The 24536-nt window shown below is 42.7% G+C and overlaps 1 protein-coding gene across 9 annotated transcripts in view; it reads left to right on the top strand.

Moving 5' to 3' along the window:
- The window catches only part of TEDC1 (tubulin epsilon and delta complex 1), a 78814-nt gene extending 58325 nt beyond the window's left edge, over nt 1–20489 (top strand). For all 9 annotated transcript variants that reach the window (XM_072867711.1, XM_072867707.1, XM_072867709.1 and 6 more), the window contains one exon: nt 19251–20489. In XM_072867711.1, the coding sequence (XP_072723812.1) occupies nt 19251–19610 (360 nt within the window). In that variant the 3' untranslated portion in view covers nt 19611–20489. The remainder of the gene's footprint in view (nt 1–19250) is intronic.
- The last annotated feature ends 4047 nt before the right edge of the window (nt 20490–24536 follow it).

The raw sequence follows: 24536 nt of genomic DNA, 5'->3' as shown, positions 1-24536 counted from the left end.
GTTGTTAATGTATTTATAGAAACATTTTTTATTGTCTTTTACAGCAGTAGCCAGATTAAGTTCTAGTTGGGCTTTGGCCCTTCTAATTTTCTTCCTGCATAACCTCACAACATCCTTGTAGTCCTCCTGAGTGGCCTGCCCCTCCTTCCAAAGATCATAAACTCTCCTTTTTTCCCTTTTTAAAAGATGTTAAATATTATATAATAATCACAGTGAAATTTTTTTTATGCTTAAATTTGGAAATGAAGTCCAAAAAAATTAACCAATGTACTTTGAAATATTCAAATTGGTCAAGTTCTAGTGTTTCTGAGATTCAGTGAATGTCATATGAGTTTATGACTGTGGGAAACAAATGGAGTGTATCTTAGTGTATTGTTAAAAGGATGGTTTATCATAAGTGCCTCCCCTTCTAGTGCCCTGGAACAGAATTGTTTTGTTATGCTACATGACAGCGTTTTTTGGAATGCTGGGGGTCAGATGACTCTCCATCAGTCCTCTTTATATCAACCCTTCCTTTGAATAGTGTTGCTGCTTATGTGATGCTTTCTGCCTGTAGTCTGTCTTTTTTCCCCACAGCCAGGATGCTTGCTGAACGCAGACTCCTCTATTAATTGTATGTTTCTGCCCACGTCGGTCTTTTCCCTGGAGAAATAATCTTATCAAATCTTTCCTTCTGTATTATTTTTTTAGTCAAACAAAGAGAAGATATAGTGGTAGCGAAAGTGGTCATTATCTTTAACTTTGTATCTTGCGATACTGAGACATCTGGCTCATCTGGCAAATTATCTTGGCTCTCCCAAGCATGCCCGGCTGAGGGACAGTACAGTTTATTATAGCTCTTGTGCCTGCTACCTTGTACTTCATGAAAAACGTGATAATCCACAGAGTAATTATGTCTGTTGTTACCAGTAGGCCTGATGTCTGTGCCAGGCAATTGAGTAGAAACTGTTCTGAAGAAAAGAATTGAGGGCACATGATGAAACGTGATATATTGGGGAAGCGCAGTTTTTGCAGAGGAATCATGAATCTAAAATCTGTTGGAGCTCTTTGAAGGGACCAGTGAGCGTGTGGGCAAGGGAGGTTGGATTGCTGTCGTTTAATTGCATTTACAAGTGGCATTTAATAAAGTCCCTGAAAAGATTCTCAACAAAAATAAACTGCCCACGTGGCTGTCTTTTTCCTCTTACCCTTGAGCAAACAGCAGAGCAGGAAGCAGAGAGGAGGCGGCTGTGATCAGTTTGCAGAGGCGGTCACCAGTGGAACCGCACGGGCCCGTGCTGCTCAGCGTGTGTATAACTGCTCTGGGAAAGCAGGTGGATAGCGAGGTGCCCAGGTTGAGATGAGACTAAATCACTGAGAGCACATGTGAAGGACAACAGCAAAGGGTTGTTGAGGGCCCTTGTACTGAGTAGTGAAGTGGTAAAATGCCAGATAAAATTGGATGGAGATAAATCTAACAAAATGCACCTGAAGGGAAAACCGTAATTTTACATGTGTTTTTTCTGTCACGTGAATGAGCTCTTAGGGTTATAAATGATAGTTCTGTGGCAATGTCAGTGGTCAAAAAAAGCAAACTGAATCCTAAGAATTGTTAGGAAAGCAGAAGAAAGCAAAACTTAAAATATTCCTGGAATGCTGCGTGCAGTTCTGGTCCCAGTCCTAACTCAAAAAAAAGATGTGGTTGAGCTGAAAAGCACAGGGAGGGGAAATGGTGATGACCCAAGTTGTGAAAGTGTTTCTCTGCAAGGGGAATTTACCTAGGTTAGGGCTCCTTGCAGTAGAAGAGGAGAGAATGAAGAGGGGTATTGCACTGGAGCAGGAGGAAACATTTTTTTACTGTTCTTCTGATGCTCCTTGGTTCTCATGATGGGTGAACCTAGAGGGAATTACTGGACAAATTAATGAAGAAAAAAATCATTGTTAAGCAAGAAATATGGAAAGTATTCTCTGGTCAGGAAAGTCCTTCAGCCGCAAACTGCTGGAGTTTCGGAAGCTGTATCTTCCAGTGATGTATTGTTACATATTTGTCTAGTCCTAAACTTATTCCCTAGCTATTTGCTACTGAAGACTGTTGGGACAGTGCTGGGTTAGATGGAGCTTTGATATAACAAGGTACAGTTGCCCTTTCTTTACATCCAGTTTTGAGCATCACAATTCAGGAGAGAAATTGGGGAGAGTCCAAAAGAGAAAAATGAAAATAATTGTAAGTCTGGAACGTAAGATCTTTGAAGGTCTTTATGTTAAAGGAAAGACTAAGGTGAGATGTATGATTCTTTGAATATGAAGAAGTTTTCTGTGGTGGAAAGATTTTTATTTTTATTTTTTCCCCATGTCCTCAGTGACTCGGACAAGACTGTGTGTAAATTGCAACACAGAGATTCTGATTAGATACTAAGGAAAAAAATTCCTAATGCCCAGGGCAGAGAAATGTTGGAGTAGGTTGTCTGGTGAGCTGTGAAGTCTCTGTTCTTGGACCCTTCACAAACCAGGTTATGCAAATATCTGTGAGGAATGAATGAAGAGGAGTTTGACCTGCTCTAAGACTGTGGATTTGGCTTGAAAACCTGTTGAAGTCTCTCTCACTTATGCAAGCCTGTAATTGATTTATTTATTTTGGACTATGTAGAGGTATTTCAGGTGTGTAAAGTCATTGGTATGCCACGATGTCTGGTTTGCACCACTGAACACAACTGCTTATTATTCAGGATGTGGTTTCAGGGGCGATGTGTCTATTTGTTGCAAGTTTGATCATTTGCACACTGTGATTCTTGGTAGTTAAAACTATCAATCTTAAATATTTTAAAATTAAGGAACTTATTTTCCTTATTTTCTTTTGGTTCTTCTTTGTTTCCTTATTTTCTTTTGTTTGTTTCTGCCTGCCCCCCAGCTCTTTCTTTGGTTATGTGACCCTGAAACCATTTCCCCTTTCAGGGACATTCCCTGAATGTCCTGAAACCATTTCCCCTTTCAGGGACATTCACTAGAAGACATCTGAATGTTGCCATGGGATTTGGGTGATTCGTGAAACCCTGATTAATATGACATTTTAACTGATATCCATCTCTAGGCAGCAATGTGTTCAGTATCTTGGAGGAGAAAAGGCATATGAGATATGTGTGATCTGCATACGTGGCTTTCTCATTGTTAGCTTTGTTCTTTTTCATGCAGTACTGGGCAAATAATCGTCATTTCTTTGGTGACATTTTGGGGATTTGTAAATGATCAAAAAGTTGAGTGAAATGGTTAAGCTTTAAAGATGTTTCTCTTCTTAGAAACAAACTTAACTGTAAAAGATGAAATTTCCTAATTCCAGAAGAGAACTTGTTTGTTTGCTTTTTCCTTTCTGAATATTTCATGTTATCTACTTCTCTGTTTGAGAGGGGGATTTGATTTCAGTCTGTGTTAAACATTTGGCATCCACAAACTGGAACGCAGAGTATTTGACTCCAAATGGTGATCATTTCAGTTTTCATCACATAAATGCTCATACCATACTGAGCTTTTGTTGAAACTTGGGATATCGTATCTTGGGATCCTCTGTGTTCACTAGCATTTAAAAGCAAGCCAGACTCCTTTGAGATAGCGATATGATGGGATGGAGCTTGCTCATGCATATGCCTCTGAAGCATGGCTTGGAAAGACTTAAGAGTCATTAATCTGAGCTTGAACACGCTCCCTCCACTAGAGTCCTCTCCAGAAATACTGGTGGCTGTGCTTGCATGTTGGCTCACATTGTGCCTGAGTACCTAAGAGGTTGTAATCCCTGGCCTGCATCAGTCTTCCTTAATGACAGTGGAAGAGCACACTGAAACCTGTGTTTTGTCTTTGTTTCTGTATTTTTCTCCTGATCGGTCACCTCCCCTTCAATTCAGTAACCTCTAACCTTCCCAAACTGTTGCATCCGCAGCCTTGCTAGGGATGGGAGGATGCAGGGCTGCCCATTTCAGAAGAGACACCCTTTGGATTCATAGTGTGTTGGGGAGGGGCTGTATGGGAGACAAACTTTTTGTTTTCTCTTGCTGGGGAGAGAGGAGGTGCAGGGGTGGTCAGCAGTGGTGGCAGGAATGACCTGGGACACCCCATCAAGTGGCGATGGCAGGGGCTGAAATGCAGAGAGGCTTTCACTCCATCCTGAGTCCTCTGATTCACTCAAACTTTTTGCCACTGCCAGCTCATCACAGCACACTGCTGGAGACCTTGTAGATTCTAATAAAAAGAATTTTTTTTCTAAGGATCTTATATTTATAAAAGACTGAATGTTTTTTGATGCACTTTGATTTAAGGCTTCACTATTTGAAGTAGGGACGCAGATCCAGAGGCTGATGCTGAAACATAGTCCTACATCCTTCTGGTTTTGCTTGGGTTTTTTTGTTTTTCTTACCAAGATTGAGTTGAATTTTATCTACTCAAACAAGTGCACTTCCAAAGTTTTTCTGGAAGCCTTGTAATGAATTGGAGGGGGTGATGAGGAGCTGTGGGTACCCTAGTAGCCACTGCTAGTGCTTGGTGGCTGTGCTGTGTGTGCAACTAACCTGCATGAAAATAAAGGCACCTGCAGTGTATGTATGTAGGTGAGGGAAATATAAAGTCTTGTTACTTTCTCCACCGTGTGAATGGCAAGGGGTGACAGTGGGGATTGGACTGGTTCCTGATGTGCCGCGTTCCCTCCTCCACCAGTGCGGGGTCAGCTTGTGTTTCTGCTGCCTTAAACCCGGGACTTGTGGCAAAGGGACAGCTGAGCTCTCTCTGAAGGCTTGTCAAAAGCTTTTTTCTTTTTTTTTTTTTTTTTTAAAGCAAACTGTTCACATTGCATCTTTGCTATTTCTGCTGTTTATTCTACTTCTCTGGGCTTTCTGCTAACATGAAGATGTTAGTGTAGCAAGTAGTTAATTATCCATGCTGTCTGGGATGCAGAAAGTGGAGGAGTGGTAGGGAATGGTTCAGTGTCATGTATTTCTTCAGTCAGCACATTCCCTTCCTCTGCCCATTCCCCGGTCCCAGAGCGTTTGTGTGTTCCACTTTGTATTTACAGACCTCCATCTGGAGCACCGAGCAGCTGTCAGTGGAGCTTTTCATGAAAAAAGAAATTGAAGAACTAGCAAGGCCACAAGAGCAGCTTTTGGAAATGCATGGTTGGCTGGGCCCAGATGCCTGGGTAGGGAGAGGAAACCCAGAGACATCAACAGAAACATCCATCAAAGAGAGCAATGGAGGACATGGACAGGAGGATGGCAAGGAGGGACAAGGCTAATGGCTTTTATGTGTAGTTCTTCTTTAGTTAAATGTAGGATTGAATTTGCTGCTGATGGAATTGCCATGGTATTAGCAGATATAGGTTATTAGAAAGCATGGATCTGCTGTAAACGGTAGGAAGTAAGATCCTAATGTTTGTATTCACTTTTTGCTCATGTATTTTCTTGCATTTGTTTATTTGTCACTCATCAATATTCCTAGCAGATCTGAGGCTGCTTGCATCTTGTAAGTGCCCATGGAGACTGTGGTGGGGATCCAAGTGACTTTTCTTGGAGGGCAGGGTGCTCTGTTTTGTGTTGGAAGGAGGAAAGAAGCCGTCTCCGTGCATTGGTTCTCCTCTTAGCAGCAGGATCCAACATTTGTGTTAGACCTGAAGCCCCTAGTTAGCCTGGTTTAAGGCTGGCGTGGACATGGAAAATTACTGCAGATAAGGAGAGCTGGGAGATTTTTAAAAGAATCTTGCTCACTTCTGAGAACTCTGTGCAGGTTGGTGAGACTTGAATAGTCAATGTTAAGCTGGCAGCATACAAAGAGATGAAAAAGATAAGTATTTATTCTTTGTTTGCAGATGCAACTTGCTGTGCAGATTGCTGAATGAGTGCTGAACTGTGTGAGAGACAGAGAGACTCTATGTACTAGTTGCTAAATCAGCAAACCGATTTCAAACACACACAAAAACTGTAACTGAAAATAAATTACCCAGCCTGACATTTTTCATGGGGTGCTTATGTTCTAAAAGACTCCAGCTCCTTAGGGAAGACAGAAACATTAAAAACTTGAGTGCTGTCTCCTGTTTTGTGTGCAGAACTCCCGGGTTTGAAGTAAGTGTGGGTAAAAGTTTTTCTTGCTTCCCAAAAGATGCTGTTTTCTCTTCCTTTGTCAAAATGCAGAATGTTTGCTCAGGTGATAGGATCAGTTAAAGTATAATCAATAACCACTGTTAATATCTTACTCGCATTATTTGCCAAGATGTTGGATACTGGCCAAGGCAATGAAACATGTAGTAAACGCAGCTGAAGAATTATACTCCAATAAATTTTAGATGAGCTTTATTTAACAATAAACTGTAAAAAAACCCATTCCAATGAGAGAATGTGTTTTGTAGCCACTGTAAATGTTTTAGTGCATTTTTAAGAAATAAGTGTAGTACTTAGTTCTCACAGTTAAAACACACAATAAAACATGGACGAAGACTAGGAACGCCTGTAGGGCTCAAATGCACAAGGTATGTAAGATTGCAGGTCCCAGCACCACCTTTATCTTTTGAATGTGAAAAGCTTGGAGGCTGATGGGTGGGGATTTGAGGTACCTGTGACCTCAAGGTTGCTGGATTTTGAGACTCTCTTGCAAGTGGTGAGCCACTGCAACAAAATGTTGGCCTCCACAAGGGCAATATCTTGGGAACGTAGCTAATTCCGGCTTACAGAGGCCATATTAAACAGCGTAGCCAGTGGCTGTATTTTAGAGCAGCTCTACCTGAAACACTATTAGTGTTTTACTGAACTTTCAGAGTGGGTTTTGGGGACAGTAACTTCCAGGAGGTATCTGGCTTGCTTTACAGCTCTGGGCAGACTGGCGGGATGGGTTCCTCCTCCGCCAGCAGGAGTAACAAGTGTTGCGTGCTTTGCAATACTGCTTGGTTTTTAGGTGAGTTAACAGAGGTGCTTTTGGAAGGACTGTTTGCATTCATGCATTCAAAGCTTAACTTTAAGTTTCCTTTTTTTTCTTAAAACCTTGGCCTTGGTTCTCGCAGTCATCTGCCCTGAAATCAAGGGTACTTGATCACAAGAGAAAAAATTATCCAACTCATTTCTGTGTCTTTGTCCCTTCTGCTTGTAGAAGAGCTGACATAAAAGTAAATCTGTAATTTAATATTGTCACATCTCTTCTTCCCAGCCAGAAATGCATCTAAGTGAAGCTTTAGTCCACTTCTGAGCTCAGAACTCACTATTTTAACTCTTCATCTTATCAGCTCTCTCAAAAACGTAAGAGCTGTTTTATTTTTCCCTTTACAGGTTAGCTGTAGGATTCAGCCTTTGACTGCTACAAAAGTCATGATGGCCATTCAAGCAGCTTCACATCCACCTGCAGCTGCTACTCACCATCAAAACTGTGAGCTAATAAGAGAAACTGCATTTTCAGAGTAGCAGTTTTAGAAAATGTCTGCTTTTTCACTGAAACTCTGCAAATGTTTTATGAGACAAAGCTCCACCTGGGAGTTAAAGTTCATTTGCCTCACACCATAGCTGTGGATAGGCTGGGTTGCTGGAGTGACCTTTGCTGCTCTGGACACACTGTTCCTGCTTCCCCCAAAAGCAGAGAGAAGCCTGCAGGGCTGGGTGCTGGTGGAGGTTCTGCAGTGGTCATGCAAAGCCCCTGGAGGGGACAAGGGAGTATTTTCTAACTGAAAACCAAACCGGTTTGGGGGTGAAGAAACTCCCTAAAAGTCATGGGGTTTTGGCTTTTTTGTTGATTTTGTCGTCCGTGTCTGTCCCCCCGTCCCCCCCCTGTAATTTTTGCATAAGAAAGACCCTTTTCTGAAAATTTGTATGACTAGGTGGTAATACCTTCCGCTCATCTGTGTATTTTAGGAGTGGTTTTTTTGTCTGTATATACAGGGACTACATTGCTTGAATTTGTTTCGCATCCTGTTCTCTCAAAGCAGGATAATACACAGAAGTGCAAGTCACAAGCAGCACTCTGCTTCTAAAGTGGCTACTTTTCATGTTGCACAGTGATAAAGCTCTACTTAAAACAAAGTGGGGCCCTCCAAGCCTCTGCAAGTCACTTAGATCTGAAGATGATATCTCATATCATCAGTGTTTGTCTCTGCTGCCCAAGATAAAAGTTTGGAAGAACAAATTGAAAAATAAGTGAGCAATTTATTATACGAAGCAATACTTGTCTGTTGCCTTCCTTTGTAATTTGTAGTTGTCAGGGTCTTTTTCAAAGTAGCGCTGCAGCCTTTTTGCAAGTGTCTAAATTACTTACATTGACATACTCTGGTTTTCATATCATATATTTTCAGTATGTGCCTATTACTACATTAATTTGTGTGATCTTCTAATTGAATTCAAGGATTTTGAAAATTCTAGAGATAAAACTGTAGTTAAAAAGAAATGCATTATAAAAGGCTGGGCTGTTAGAATGGATTTTTTTTTTATTACTGTAAAATGCTAAAGATCTATAATTTGGACAAGGAAATAGGTGTTTATCTCTTATTCCCTGTGGTGCGCATTCAGAATTGTACGGCATATGGGACTTTCACAAGTCGATGGTAAAGAATCCTCAGTTTTGATGCTCCTGCCGGGTGCTGTCCCATGTTCCTGAGAGCAGCGGGACCATACCAGGTGGTGGGCTTGCACATCTTCTCGGGAAGCAGCTGAAGATGTTTAGATGAGAGCTCTTGGCTTCCGAGCACAGTGATTCTGGCCATCTTGTATGTTCTTGCTGATGCTTCATGTCTGCTCTTTTTGTGCTGGCATCGCTGGTATCCTCTTTAGCTGAACAGAGGTGATGCAGAAATTGCTGATTTCTTTGAAGACCATTTATTATTTTAAGATTTGTCCCTGGCTGGTTCTGCCCACAGAGTTTCTGCAATAGAATAATCACATTACATTTTTGACTCCCATCTTTTTTTTTTTTCTTTGAGTTCAGTTGTTCTCCTCAAAATTTAACCACTGGAAAAGCAAATTACTCATGCCAAAAACTCAGGAACAGAGAGTTCAGCAAACATCCATACAACAGGAAACTTTTTTGTAGCTTTGTGGAAGAGGGATGTATCTCATGAGCCTTTCAGCATAGCTGCCTTCATTCTGGGCTGTTTGCCTCAGGTATGTCCTTTAGCAATCCAACCCTCAGGCTGTCCTTGAAGCAACTGCCTCTTTGTGCATCTCTTCAAGGGTAGGATCCAGTGCAGCTCTGTCACAGGAGGAGAGCTGGGTGAAGCCCTTACTGTAAGCAAGTCTGCTTACATGGGCTCACTGCACAGCAGTCACAGAGTTCAGTTGCTTTTAGGCCTAAGAGGATTAATTTCCCTTTGCTTTGCCTGTGTGATAGATATTTGTAGGCTCAGCAAACAGGCAATGCTTTTATCAGTCGTGTGCTTTTGTGTTTCGTATTGATATTTGGAGGTATACTTTGCATTTTTCTGGTAAAGACCCTGAAAAATCTTAACGTTGTGCTTTTCCTGTTTTCTTAATCCTATATCCTTTTCCTTTATCTTAAGCTAAACTGACTTTTCTGACTCCTATCAGTGTGGTATTTAGATACATGAGTCTAAATACAGATCCATTTGATTATCTTAAAAAAAACAAAACAAAAACAAAAACAAAGCAAAAACTCCCCAAACCAAACAAAACCAACAAAAACATGTGATCAATTCAGATAAGGTCAGGTCACTCCTCTTTATGAAATTATCTCATTCAAATGCTTTAATTAACTTCTAACTTTCCATTACTGTGCTTCCTCACCATGGGAAAGCTTTCTGTTGGATAACAGCGTGGATGTCGTTATGAAAGCTTACGAAGTGCTCTGCAGTATTCAGTGTATAATAAAAGGAAGCACAGAGCAGCAGTGCCCTGCCGGATCGTGGTAGCTGTTCTCGTCGGATGCAGCTATGTGCATTCCTGGTATTAAAAGTATATTTTTAGTTTCTCCTCAGAGGACTCTTCCCCCAGTTAAAAGATGGCCTTCTATTGCTAGATAAAATAGGTGCTTTGCCCCTCTGTGGCTTCCCTGTCAATTTGTTTTGGAATGACAATAGGTGGGCCTGGGAGCTAGCATTTGAATAGTGAATGTTTTGCTTAAAATACATAAGATGGAGATGCATACGTTCCTCTCTAATTGCAGGAAATTGCAAATTCAGGCAAATTTTGGAATGCAGCTGCTTGTATAATTACATCTTCTGTCAGTTGCTATAGCTCAGCTTTACAACCCTTCTAAAATGTCTTCATAGTTTATAGTACAAATAATGCCCCCATTAATATTACTTTGGGATCACCCCTTTCAATTATTTGCCACCAATTCCAAAGGCTTAAGATTTTTCCCCTTGCTGAACTAATAATGAGTGTTAGAAATTAGTAATTATGTTCAGGTGAAATTTTACTTTAGCTGTTATAATTATTGTTAAGCCAAAAGAAATTATTTGAGTTTCTTACTGTTGCTTGGGTTTGGGTTTAGTAAAAAATACCCATGCATGTACCTCAGACCAGTTTGATCTGCCTACAGCATCATGTTTTGGATATGTGCAAACCTTTTCATTTCATGGCCTTATGAAATAGAAGGTAATGGTAATGGGTCGTGGAAAAGTTGTTAGGTTGTTGACAACTAAGTGTTGCTATCTGCTACTGGTCGTTAAATGATGGATAAGATACAGATCACAATTCAGAGCTTAAGGAAATGTGTTGGCCCCACTTATACCACCATCATAATCGGAAAATGGTTGAAAGGTTGGAAAGGATTAAAGGAGGGGTAGTAAAGGAATTATTCGGTCTGTCTTTCTGAGAGGTGTGAAGAGTGTGATTTAACCAAGGCAAAGTTATAGCTGGATCATGTTCTGCAAGTTCTTAGACAGAAGCGGAGTTCTGAGGGTATAAGACTTTAGATGAAAGATGGTTTAAGAAGACCCAGTGGCTGAGGCGGAACTCACTGAAAAGGGGCATATTTTTGACCATAAATGTGTTTCATTGCTGATATAACACAGTGATAGGGTAGTTTCTTGATATGCTGGAGCCTGTGTTTAAAAAACCAAAAGTATATGTTTCTAGAAGAGACCCTGTAGCTTACCAAAATGTAGTAGAACATTGCAGAAATTACTAGGTGAGATACTGTAGCCTGTGCTTTGTGGTAGGTTAGACTAATCAAACAGTTTATTATGACTTTAAATCCATAAATGCATGAGCACTGGTATTAAATGGGCCATTTTAGAAGAACATAAAGTCTCTGTGTACAATCAAGGATCTCACAAGAAGAAACAAACCTCATTTAGGCAGGACAGTGTGGGAAGTGTTCAGCTATTAAAATAGAAAATGATGGTTTCCAGCGTTTTTAACTGGTTACTCTTCAGTGTGTAGAAATTGCTGCAGAAAATTAAAAACCTTGAAAGCTTACAGCAAAGAAGCTTGATTCAATGAGACAAGTTTTATAGAGCTGCAGTACTAGCTCTGTAACTTTCTTAGAGGTTTGAAATTACATTTGGGCAAGTTACTATAAGAGATGAATTTGAAATTAGAGTAGGTTGGGTTTTTTTACAGTAAAACACCTGCTTACTCAGTTGTAATGTTTCCAGAACAGCTGATTGCAGATATTGGTTTTGCTTTAACTTGTGGTTTGGGGTTTTTTTTTGTAAGCAGCAAATGCCTTTAGATGTTTTTCTGAAGGCTGGGGGTCTGATTTTCTTGGAAGTCACTGCTCAGCAAATGTTTGAACTTCGTAGGCTCTGCAGGGTCCTGTCCCCCCCTGCTCTGTAACTTTTCCCAGAAGTAGGAGCTGCAGAATTTGATTTTCCATCACTTAATGCATTCACAGCATCCCTTGAAATGGTGCCTTTCTCTGCTTCTCTGAGGCTGAATGGGTCACTGTCTCTAGCTAAAGAAGGAAAGCATTTGTCATACACTTAACCATGATTGTTCAAAAAAAAAAAAAGCAAACATTTTTGTTAAAAGAAACCGGCCCCCTAGAAGCCCTCACCCTACTTAGGCGTGAAAAAGGTTTTATTTTTATGCCTTTGGGGACACACAAGCACGCAGAACACTTGGGTTATTCATAACTGTTCTGTACAGAAAACAGTGACAAACATGGAGAGCAACGGTGTTGGCTTGTTCAGTTCTTGCTATCTCTAATGATGTTTGAGATGAATTCTGGGCGTCTTCTTTCACAGACAGACCATGGTGCTTGTTTTTCAGTGCTGCTCTGTGTGCAGCAAGGTGCAGAATGCGTATTGTATAGCCAGGAAATTCTTGTATAGGAGCACAAAGAGGTTGTGGGTGGGAATTGTGGGATCCCTGTGACTATTTTTATTGTATTTCACTTTTATTTAATACTTCCACATCGTTCTGCTATGCTTATAGCGGACTCTGCTCTTCCCCCTTCTATGTTATTGATACTTTTGTGTATTATTTCCTTTTGCTCTCTTTCCTTTTGTACTTGGTGCTGTTTTTTCAGTGCTCACAAGGAGGGCTTTCTTAAAAGTAGTCTACAAATCCATCTCTATCCTGTTTTGTGTATCCCAGATAGACTGTCAGCTGGGCTTGCAGTTCTGCAAGATTTTTCTCAGGGGGTGGGAGGGGGTGGTGGTGGAATAAACACTAGACATAAACTGTAAGACAGCAAAAGGTATAAATAATGATCATTTATAAAGTGTTATTCAGGCTTGTACTGATTAAAGACAAGTGTTTGCAAGGTTCAGCCTCTGGACTGATCTGGATTCCAGTCTGGAAACTGGAAACTCCTAAACTAGCCTTAATTTGCCACACCCGGTTTCCAGCGCTCAGCTGTCAGGATTTCTGCGCAGCATCCATGCCGGCAGTCTCTGAGCAATGCCAGCATCTCTGTGCTTATCCCGCTTTCATTTTTTACTTATAGATCTTTATCTATAATTGATGCTTGTCTGTTGAATGGGAGTCTGCTCAGTATACATGGAGACTGAGAGCTCTGGGCAGCTCCTCTAACCTTGGGAACGCCTCTCAGTGCCAGTGCTTGGGATATTGCAATGTGCTGGGGAGCTGTTCGGGGCCAGGCAGGTGAGCGCACCAGCTGGCCTGGCAGGTCTTTTCTATTCCTGCAAATGGGCCTCTCACTAATCCTGTATTTCCAAGCATGTAATATTTCACTTCAGCCTTTTCAACTCCCCAGGTGCAGGGGGCCATCTTAGACAGGATAGTTTTAAAATAAAGCTCAGAAATGAGTTTCCTTTAGGAATAAAAAATTCTGCAAGTCAAATGCTGTTTGGTGTTTTCAGAGGAACTAGATGAGTTTATGAAAAGTGTTGGGTGATTATGCCCTGATAGCAAAGGCAGTATGACTTGGTGGCTTGGGTATTGCATCCGTTCATATTTCCTAATTTCCTTTCACTCCCCAACCCAAAAAGACAAGATCTGAGATTTTTCTGTTTGTTCCTTGTGATTCGGAGGACAAAGGAGCAGGTTGCACTGTGTTTTCCAGCAAAGGCGGGCATCATGGTTTGTAGCAGCTGTACAGAATGGCAAGAATAATTTGTATTTCATGCTGTATGCATATGAGGTCTTCTCCCTATTCATAAGAGAAATACAAGAGAGAATGAATGGACAGATAGGACTGGAGGCAGAAAATGTGCCATTTCTAGGCTTGTGCAGTTTGTTTTTCTGAACAATACTGTTATTGTAGCCATTTCTGCAAAACTTCTAGAATAATTTGAAGAGATTGTGATTTAAAAGTAATGACATGGTTCTGGTCTTTATCATCCATTTCAAAAGGAGCTCCAACAATTTGGTTTGCTGCTCCTTCCTCGAAGCTGGCAACAATGTGATTGTAAAAGGGAAATGCTCTTATGCCTCCCCCCACTCTCTTCCTTGAAATAGGTGTTTGGACCTTTCATTGCTGCTGCATTTTAAACTTCATCTCTAGCTAGTGGCTTCCTTCAAGTATGTAACTGAGAGGCAGAGTGTTCATTTGCTTTCTGAAGCTTTCAGGTTGCTATGTGAAGTTTTAAAAAGCTGAAATGTTAACTTCCAGCATTTGGAAGATTGTCACTTCTGTTAGGTCATTACTGGAAACGATTTAAATAACGTGATGTGGTTATCTAGATCTCTTAGCATCTCTTTGGGATGTCTTGCATGTTGGTAAAATTCTCTCCAAATAAGTTCACATCCAGCTTGCTTCTTAGCAGAAAAAGAACAATTTTGTGCATAATTTTTATTGCACTTTTCATTAGTGAGCTGTTAAAACCTGAGACAGATCAGCCTCTTGGGGATGTTTGCACCATGTGGATTGAAACACAAAGCTCTGGGAAGCTTGTTACCAGCAAGGTGCAGGCAAATGTGAGGGAGCTGAGGAAACCACAGCAGTAATTGCGAAGGGCTGGAAGGTCTCCTCTTTGAGGAGAGATCAAATGAGCTAAATGTGTGGGTCATCTAAGCAGTTGATAGAAGTAGACCTCTACAAGATGGGCAACTGAAAGACTGGGACCGTCCACATGACAAGTTAGCACATGTCCAGAGAAGGTGAATTTGGGTATTACTGTTCTGGCCTCAAAACAGTGGGACATCCAAAGAAACTGGAAGGCAGCTTATTTAAAATGTGTGACACATTACCTTTTTGATGATTTGCCTGCTGAACTCATCGCTATAAAATTTATTCAAAGACAGAAGATTCCCAGGACTGAAAATAGCTGAGAGAGCTGTCTGGATGAAAAGGACAGCCAGTAGTATCTTAGGTTAGAAGAAATTTCAGAGAAGGTAGGGATGAGGAAGTGCTGGGGAAGTTAATCATGTGTGTAGGTGTCTGCAGGCTTGAAGCCTCTCCTGTGCATCAGCGCATAAGTTAATCCACCATGGTGGGGACTGAGCCAAGCTGCCTGCTCAGCCTGTTTTCTGGATGTGCCTCACCTCGCTGCCCCTTTCCAACTCTGGACTGGGCCCACCCTTTTCTGTTTTGGCTTGGCCGTTTTCCTCAATAAGACCTCAGCCTGAACGTTTTTGGAAATGCAGCATCAGTCATGGCGCTGTCCCTGGGGAGATGGGAAATCCTTTCTACGCTAGATGGATGTCCCGCCTGGCTCAATTCCACCACATCAGGAACTAGAGGCTGCCTGTCTCTGCCCACCCTCTGGCTGATGTTGAAGTGATCTGTTTTATTCTCGTGCTTATTCCTTTGCATACGCCTGTGTGTGAATCTGCCAGCAGTGTCTGTGAACACTGCAACCCTTTGCACTGTGCCAGGTTTGGGAAGGGCAGCACAGGCCGTCTGTCACTTCAGTCCCTTTTCAGTCTATATCATCTAAGATGCAATACTCCTATCTGCAGTATATACTATCCTTAGTTTTCCAGTATAAACTATAACTTAGTTATCCAGTATAAACTATCCTTAGTTTTTAATACATTTTGAAAACCTACAGTTGCCTTTTGGAAGACTTTAAGTTATTTTAAAGGAAACCATCTAGAGCACTCGGGGCAGTTTGGCCACTATCCTGTCCCAAGCAGTGGTCGGTGGCATGGTGAAGCAAAGAGCTAGAAGGAACCCAGCAGGAGTACTTGCCTCAGTGTACACTCATGGCATCTGTCCGTCTGCATCCATCATAGGGCTGGTGAGGACACTTGCGTGTCATGAGAGGTTCCTGCTAGCTTATCATGGTCTTGGGAGTGTGAAACCTGGTAGGGTACGCTGACCCTGGAGTGCGCAGAGGGACAGCACACTTCTATGGGCTCAGTGACAGTGTCTGTGAGTGACTGCTCTGTTGTGCTGTTGTGAACAGCTAACCACATCAGTACGTGCTGCAGAGTGGGATATGTGTCAGTTTGAAGACGCTGATTCCTCATCAGCTGATTCCCTCTACGTTTGGCATGGCTTTTCTCAAAATGCACCGGGTCCCTTTGGGATGAGGTTGGTTCTGTAGAAGTGGAAAGGATGATTATCATGTTGTTGTATTTATTCGGAGAGGATGTGCAGCAGTTGTCAGACAGCACTACATACCTAATTGGGAATTCAACTTCCAGCTGGTAGATTGAGACTGAAAGGCAGAGCTGTGGGATAGAGACAGGCAGACACAAAACGCTGAGGCTCCTAATCTTTTACAGTATGTTTGTTTAATAAAAAGTGGTCTGCTGAGATTGTTTCGCAGTGTAGAATAATCATTATGTGCTGACTAATGGGAGACAGCAGGCTGTTGAAGAGCGTCAATTAACCATACAGGAGGACGCTATTGAGTATTTTCACAAGCGTTCAGGATGTGAAGAGTAAAGAATATGACTTGGAGGTAACCCTCAGAGATTTCTAGCCATTGAAATCTACAAACAGCAACAAGAGTATTTGTGGACATACATATGGTTGCAGAGCTTACCAGGAAGAACAGTGCAAAAAAGAAGTTGAGCTAGCTTTCCAACTTCAGATTGTGCTGATATGAAATAAATACTGCTTTGCTAAACTTGTTCTCTTACTTCTTGTTCATTATTTTGAAAATTTCCCCTATTAAATTTATCTGACGTAGTCCCAGGAAATATTGGTCCTCTTTACAGACGATAACATGTGCAGTGCCCTTCTGATATTCAGATGTCAGAATCTGTTGTATTTCTGCTTCCCTGACTGCCTAACTGTAAGGCTGTTGTCCTTGTCCTTACAGCTGCTCCTGCTTCAGTATAGTAATCCCTATTCCTGCTATTGCTATGAGTTAGAACTCAATGCACTTAGTGCTGAGAGGAGCATGCTCTTCCATCATGTGCCTTGCACAATGGATAATAAAATTCTCCAGTTTTGGCTGGTGGAGAGTATGAAAAGCTATGTGTTTCATTAGGAATCCTTTTATACAGCCCTACTAGTGTTCTGCCTGAGTTTAATGCAGAAAAATAAATAACATTTTGTGGGCTCTGTTTGCTGAGTGATTTTGTTCTTTGTAAGTAACAGGAAATTTTTCCCATCCTGGATTCCAGTGTTAAATCTACTTTGTGCAAACATAATTTTCCATTTATTCATTGGCAGTAGGGAGACCAGATAACATTGAATTTATTTTTTCAGTTTTGTTTCTTCTAAAGTGGTGTTAGAGAATTGGACCTGAGATATTCTTTTAGTCAACAGCAAGAGAAGTCCTGAGATTCCATGGCAATTATGATAAAGAGGGACCCTTGGTTCTTAGACAAGGGCAAAGATAGACTTCTCTTGGCTTCAACTCTCTATTCAAATGCCTTAATCAACAGACATCTCCTTTAGCAGATGGTTCTGCATCGATAAAGCCTGTGATGTGTTAGGAAAAATTCAGAGAAATTTACTCCTTTTCTGATCGATTGATTTTCTTAATCTTTTTTGCGCGGGGCTGTGGCAGGGAGAATAACGCATCAGAAGACTGTGGAGAGGTTTAATTACTTAGCTGCAAAACTCATGAAGATACTCTGATGAAAGACGTGGGATAAGTGAGTGAAGCCCTGGTGAAGTTGGTGTCAGTGGGAAAATTTAACTGTCACTGCAGCCCTTGTGCCTGCAGTGTTTCGCACTGTAAGAGAACGTAGTCTGATCCCCTGTATGTCTGAATTTGTTTCAGTAGTGAAACCTTCCCTACTGATATGGAAAAAATCCTTTTGTCTGCAGATATGGCAGCTGGTTTGACCCTGAGCAGTTGTAGCTTGGCAGTGGTAAAGGCAGGGGGGGCTTTGCTACCTTAGGACTCTTGTCCTTGCAGCTAGTGCTGCTTTGAGCTCTGACCAATCTCTAGTGCTTCAGAGAGATGCCAAAATATCCCTGACTTTACAGGGAACTTGTGAAAGCCCTAATATGTGAGATACCACTATCTTAATGCAGATCTGCAGATTTAAAACCCCAAGGAGCTGTTCAGCTTCACCCGTGGCCAGGGAAGGGAGAAGTTGCAGAGCAGCTTCAAGGCTGTAAGAGGGTGTCATTAGCACTGAGCTTGACCTGAGCTGAGCTTTGGCCAAAGGATTCATCCCTGGAGCAGCAATGAAGCATTTCATGGTTCATTATCCTCACAGTAGGAAACAATGTCTTATTCTGAAGCTGAATATCTAACTCAAGTTTTCATCCATTGGATCTTATGGCTTTGTCAGCAAAGTCTGGTCTCTCACCACTTTATTTTCCACTTTCTTTTAGGATCTAAAACAAATTATATATCTGTGTCTATGAATGGAATAGTTTGAGCTCTTGATGTTTCACACTATAAGGCTTGTTTTCTGGGCTGAGTCATTGGGTCACCTGTCTTTGAATCTTACTCTCTGTTTCCCTGTCTTTTTTGAAGCACGAACTCCAGAATTGCGCACAAATTCCAGGAGAGCTCTGGGTCTCGCGCGGGTTGCAGAGGCAGCATCGCTTTTCTGAAACTTTGCTGCTTTTTGGCTGAGCTGATTTGGCAGCTTGTTGCCGTAGCAGAAAATGCCATTGGACCAAAAACGGTTTCCCTGAAGGCCTTAGCAGGGTACCTCTTCTTATGGATGTTTCCCCACTGACAACAACATTTTGAGATGAGTCACTGAATTAATGTTTAATCCACTAGTAAAATTGGCAAGGCAATTACCATCTTGCAAGTTCTTCAAATCAAATTGTTAGAGAACATTAAATCAAATACTTTGGAGAAATCCCAGTATGTACAATTGCTTTTATCATCCAGACTGTGATTCTGCCACAAGAAAAGCTTTGTTTGGCCTATCTTCAGTGAAAGTGTGCTGCCTGGTATTCATTTTGGTCTTAGCCTCTACTTTTTTGTCTCTGCTCCATTATTTTCCTTTTCCTATTTGTTACCCCATAATGAGAATTGAGAATTAAGGAATTTCTAGCTTACAGTTGTCATCCCTACTTTTTAGCATTGCCAAGTACAGAACGCATTTGCAAACTGAATTAATACTGTTAGTCATGAGGCAATTAACCTGTTATGACAATGTGGTGGCTTAAAGCACAACGGTGATGAAGGTCACTCTGCTGGGTCTCCCTTTTTGCTCTGTGTGTTTTGCTCTGTGTGTTTTGCTCTGAAGTCAAACCACCCACTCCTCGGTAAGAGGGAAGCGTGCAGAGCCCTTGTGTATTAGTCATCAGTGGAAGGGCTGGTAGACTGTGAATCTGCAAACAAATTACTTCAGGCAGCGTTTTGGTCACTGAGGCTGCTACCTGATAGAAAGCACGTGTTAGCGTAATTCAGTTTTCAGTGCCATGCACTTAGGTTTACACTCACAGTTGGCTTTCTTCTCTTTGGTACATCCTAGTCCAAACATGACATTTTATGTTGTTTCCTGGCGGGAGGATTTTTTCACAGAAATCTACCATACTCTTTTTTTTTTTTCCCTTTTTTTTTTGTCTTCTCTCTACAGGTGAAAACAAGACAGGAAGAACTACAGAAGGAGTGGTTCTCTGCCACTGCTAGAAAGATACAGGAAAGCGTTGAACTAAAACTGCTAGATCTTGCACACCTTTGTGCTCCAAAAAAAAATAAAATGCATGGTTCGGGCAGACTGGTGTTCAGAAGCAAACATCCTGCCAGCAAAACGGGCTTCAGTAGGTCTGTATCCAAGGAGCCTGTTTCAGCTGTCAGTGCTACAGAGGTGATCAGAGAACTGCAGATGAGAGAGGCCAGCCTGGAGAGAGAGCTGAAGCAGCTGCAGGAAGAGTGCAGGCAGAGGCTGGATGAAATTGCAGAAGGGTTGGATGGAGTGATTTGTATCTCCCCTTGAAGAGATAAAGCTGGACTGAGAAGAGCAAAGGAATAGACTGACTTGATCAGAACGCATTCTGCAGCTTGGCATGGGGGAGTGCAAGGTGAGGAACCAAATGTAATTTCTAATTTTTAAGCCTGGGAATCATAACTTGTTACTGCTTTGTGACTTGCGCTGGGGCCATAACCTTAGTGGTTCTCTCTGCAGCCCCTTTATTGCTAACCTTGCCAATTAAATTCTGCAGCAGGCCTTGGTGGGAGTGTGCGTAAATCTCCCTTTTATCTTTCGGATTTCTAGTTCTTCTGCCAAGCACTGGGCTCTTTTAGAGTGCTCAGCTGCTATGCATGGCATGCTTTGAGGCTGTGCATAGAAGTACTAATTGCATTCAATATTTTCCCAGCAAATGGAAGACGTACATTAGTCAGAAAAATCCAGGTGTTGGAGAACATGCAAAGTACCAAGGCTTAGAGAGATTGGAAATGTTCAAGAAAGTGTGCTGCTTTAATTCATCTGGTTTGCATATTTGTGGCAGCTATAATACAGTCACCATAAGGAAAAACAAATGCCTAATAATAAATAAAGCAGCACACTGATTTCATTTACTGGTGTGATGCACTTGAAGTAATTGGGTTCTCAAAGAGAACAAACTAGAAACCCATTCCACCGAGTTATGAGTCACAATGAGGTAACTTATGGATCTGCTATAGGAAATTTCTGTAAAATAGAAATATGACCTTAACTTCCAAGCTTGAGGAGTCTCCAAGCTCTGTCTCTGGAGGCTTCTTCCCCTGGAACATGCAAATGTTTTTCACTTGGCATTCATTTCCTACCCTTTTCTGTTTTGCTTTCACCAAGGAATATTTTTATATTCTAGTTGTACACTTTCAGGAATAAATAAATTTTAAAAAAACAGAAACCAGTTTGCTTTTCATTTGTGAATTGCTATGAGCAATGGGCTTTCCTCAATCTGGATTTCTGTCTACTACCCCAGCTCGGTGGTGTTGCTGATTTACCAGCTGCTCTTGGCTCACTCGGCAGCCAAACGTGAGGAACCTTTAAGGACCTCTTTGCAGGCATCAGTACGATTGCTGCTCTGCAGGGAGACCATGTGCAAGTGGGAGTGGGTGGACAAGGCTTGGGTCCCCTGGTTTCTGCTGCACCAAGTAAACTTCAGATGCTTCCAGACCTTGCTCATCTGCACCACCCATACTGGTTCTCATGCAGTTTTTGAAGAAGTGAGTGGCAATGCAAACGTCAGTGAAGAGCCACATGGGGAGGGCTGGTTTGCTCTGGTTTCACCCTGTCGAACACAGCATTGCTGGTAAGCCAGGAGTATGCAAGCTCAGTTTAATATGGGCCAAGTTTCACACAGCCTTTCCTCTGCATGGACCTGGTGGCTTCTCCAAGGACCAAGCTTGAGCAAGGCTGATGGGAAGTGCAATGCTCAGCCAGAGACCTCAACTCCAGTCAGCCCCATGCAGATGGGACAGCCCCCAGGAGCGGGGTGTTTGTGTGTGTTGACCGAGGCTGTCACTCACAACCAGTGTGCCTGCTGTCAGCTGGCACTGCCGGTGACAAACATAGTCCTGGAGCAGAAAACCCCAGTGGGCTAGTGAGATCCACCTCTGGGACAGGTGGCCCCAGGCTGCTGTTCCTGGAAGAACAGCCAACCCAGATCACTCTGCTTTTCAAACCCTCTCAGTAAGTGCAGGGTACCAAGCACTGAACTGGTGCAAGCTGGTACAGCTTTGGGATGGTGTTGGCTCCAGGGCTGCTGCAATTCAGCACACAAGAGGACTTACTCAGACACAGGCTTCACAGAAAATTATTTATGAATGGGACACAGTATATCCTAGAACTAACGAGTGGCAGCACCAGTCTACCTCTCTCTGAGCATTTTATATCCTCCTTCAGCTTTTATACAATGGAATTTTCACCCTGCATTGCATTTAGGTTTAAAACATTGCCCTCAAAAGATCCTTTGTTCTCCTGAGGTTTTCAGTGGAGAAGAGTGGGCAAATATTCTTCAGCGTGGCAAGAGCACGCAGATTCAAGTGCAGGTCTAGCTCATGCCTTGCTGTGGCTTATCAGGGTTGGCTTAATGCTGAATGCCAGGATGTATTGTGCTGCTGTCCACTTAAACTGACAGTAGTCACTCAGGGGACGACTTATTTCCTAGTATCAAATATTTGTCACCGCGCAGCACTTAGTGCAGTGTCCTTCAGTGTTCATCCAAGGATCCCGTTTCAGCAGAGACCACAACTGGCAGCGCCTTTCCCCTACTTGACCCTGAAGAATAATTTTTCTCTATAGTGAAATGTAGAAGTAATCAATACTAAACTGGTATACACAGATCTTTGCTCTCATTAAGCTGGTAGAAACTTCTAGAATCATACAATCGTTTAGGTTGCAAAAGAACTTTAAGATGATCGAGTCCAACCACTAACCTTACACTGCCATGTCCACTGCTAAGCCATGTCCCTAAGCACCACATCTACACATCTTTTAATACCTCCAGGGATGGTGACTCCACCACTTCCCTGGGTGGCCTGTTGTGATGGCCCTCAGTGTGTCTGTATATATATATGTGTGTGTGAAGTGTAAAAGTGCTTACAGTGAATTGCAGACAGCTGCATTTACCGCACGGCACAAATCACTGTACTGAGGTGGCTGTACTGTGAATGGGAAGCTGCCAGGAGAGCCAGCGGGTTGGAGCTGGAGCTGCTTGTCCTGGCCTGTACACCAAGAGGGGCTACAGCTGAAAGCAGCTTAAAAGAAGATCGCTTTTCCAGCCGTGGTGCCGTGGTGCCGTGCTGGCGTTGCGCATTTCAGACACCTCGTGTGAAGACCACAGGCAAGTGTAGTTTTTATTTTCTGGCACCAGTTTCCCACTGCCTTTTGTTTCGGGTACCAGTTAGCAGTTTAAACCAGAGCAGATATTCTGCAGCCCCTGTTGAAGGTGAGCAGGGCATTTTGAGCTGGCAGTGTTTTTAAAACCAATACCTCTTCTCAGCACCAGCACAGAGAGCACAAAGCAGGAGGTACTGTAAGGGCTTGACGCTCTCACACACCAAATTTTGGAGGGTGGTTTTCCTGTGAAGGCTGCCTTTTAAAAATCACAGCACCTCCGCAGGAGCTGGACGTAAAGGGACTGAGCTGTGGTCATGCCTCGGTGACTGGTCACAGCTTTTGATTGCTTTTGAGGCATGCTGATGCATCTGAAATACAGATGCTTTCTGGTCCTCGTGAGCTTGGCAAGACATCAGCTGTCTCTCCAGTGCTGCTGGGAGATGCTGTATGATGAACACCACTTAAAAGCTTAAGAAAATTATCCCTGGATTAACACCAGCTGCAGCAAGGGCAGGAAAATGAACTGAGTGACCACAGTCACACTTAATGGGATATAACCTAGGAACAAATAGATGTTTGTCACTCATACCAGTACTGTGGCATTTGAAGTGTCTTCCTTTCCTTGTTTAGGCTGACTTCTCTCACTCACCATCATAGCCCACTGGTTTTAAAGGCTGCAATGACCTTCCTGGTCACTGGGCTTGGTGCCATGTCAGCAGTCGAAGATGCTGTCGAAGGGGGAATGGCTGCTCTGGGAGACGTGTGGCAACCAGCAACCAAATGACTGGTTGGTCTCTGGCAGATGCTGTGACAGGCAGCAGATGACTCAAGCGGTACATTTCATCCATGGGCTCAAGCATGCTTGGTAAATGTTAAGTATTACTTCACAGAAATTGGAGAGTGTTGTAAACAACCCACTACAGACTGAAAAGCAAAGTTACAAGCTGTTAAGCGGTTTGTCCTTTGCCATATCACCACACTGGTTGTACATTTCCTTGTGAAGGCAGGAATCTGCCCTAAAATTGTTGATGGAGTTGAACAGAGAAGGGTGGTTATCGGCTGGAGAAGCTGGGAGATTGTGAGTCACACGTTGTGTGCAACTGGTTGCTAAACTCAGGTGGTGGGGGAAGGCTGGTGGTGATGCTGCCCTAACATCTGGAATAGGCAGCAGGGTTGGTTTGGTTTTGTTTTTTGAAGAGGCTACAACAGCAGTTCTCCCTGTTGGCACATCCTAAAGGGAGTTAGTTTGGTTTGGGTTTGGATCCATGGTTTCTACGTGATCTCAGGAAGACAGGAGCATATTAGAGGTGAGGGCCCATGCTGGAAAAGCAGGAAACCAGGGTTAAATCAGCACCTGCCAGAGATGCTGCACATGGTTGCAGGGTACACCTGACAAGGGTCAGGCAGCAAAGAGCAGTTGCAGACATTCACTTGGGGATGGCTTACAGCAAAGCCTGTCTGTAGGAAGCCCCCGCAGCAGCTAACCTTCCTTGTGGGGCTGGGAGCACGTGGCCTTTTGCTTCATGCTCTGGTAATGCTTCACTGAAGACAGGCTGAGTTACTGCTGCAGTGTTTAAACCACACTCTCTGCTGATGGATTGCTTCCAAGCGCATCCTTAAGAGAAGCTTTTACAGGACTTCTGTGTGTGTAGTTTCTGGTAGGCCAGCAGGGAGGTGTTCATAGAAGAGCAGAGTTTAACCCATTTCTCTGATGTAACTGGCGCTTGCTTTCCAAACATCTTGCAAGGAAAATGGAATTGGCCATAAATACTTAATTGGCTGATAACACCGGCTTGCACTGTGTAGCTAGAAATACTCCTCCCCAAGTAACTGAGCGTCAATCAGCTTGCAGTCAAAACAGGAGGTTTACTCTGCAAAAGGCAAGCGAGGCATCTGCAGTCACTGCTCCTGACAACATTGCGCCTGCTGGTAAATAAGGGCTGCAACCTATGTTTAAAAATAAGAGCTGCTGGGAGTAGTGATTTCCAGCATAGAATGTTTTGGGTTCCCTGTGGGATTCCTCCACCAGCTCCTGCGGGAGGATGAGCTGGTAGCAGTTGGTGTGAGCGTGCGTGTGCGGCAGCGTGGTGCACG

This window comes from Ciconia boyciana, chromosome 7 (assembly GCF_034638445.1).
Source record: "Ciconia boyciana chromosome 7, ASM3463844v1, whole genome shotgun sequence".
Taxonomy (NCBI): domain Eukaryota; kingdom Metazoa; phylum Chordata; class Aves; order Ciconiiformes; family Ciconiidae; genus Ciconia; species Ciconia boyciana.
This window is presented reverse-complemented; position numbering and strand designations above follow the sequence as displayed.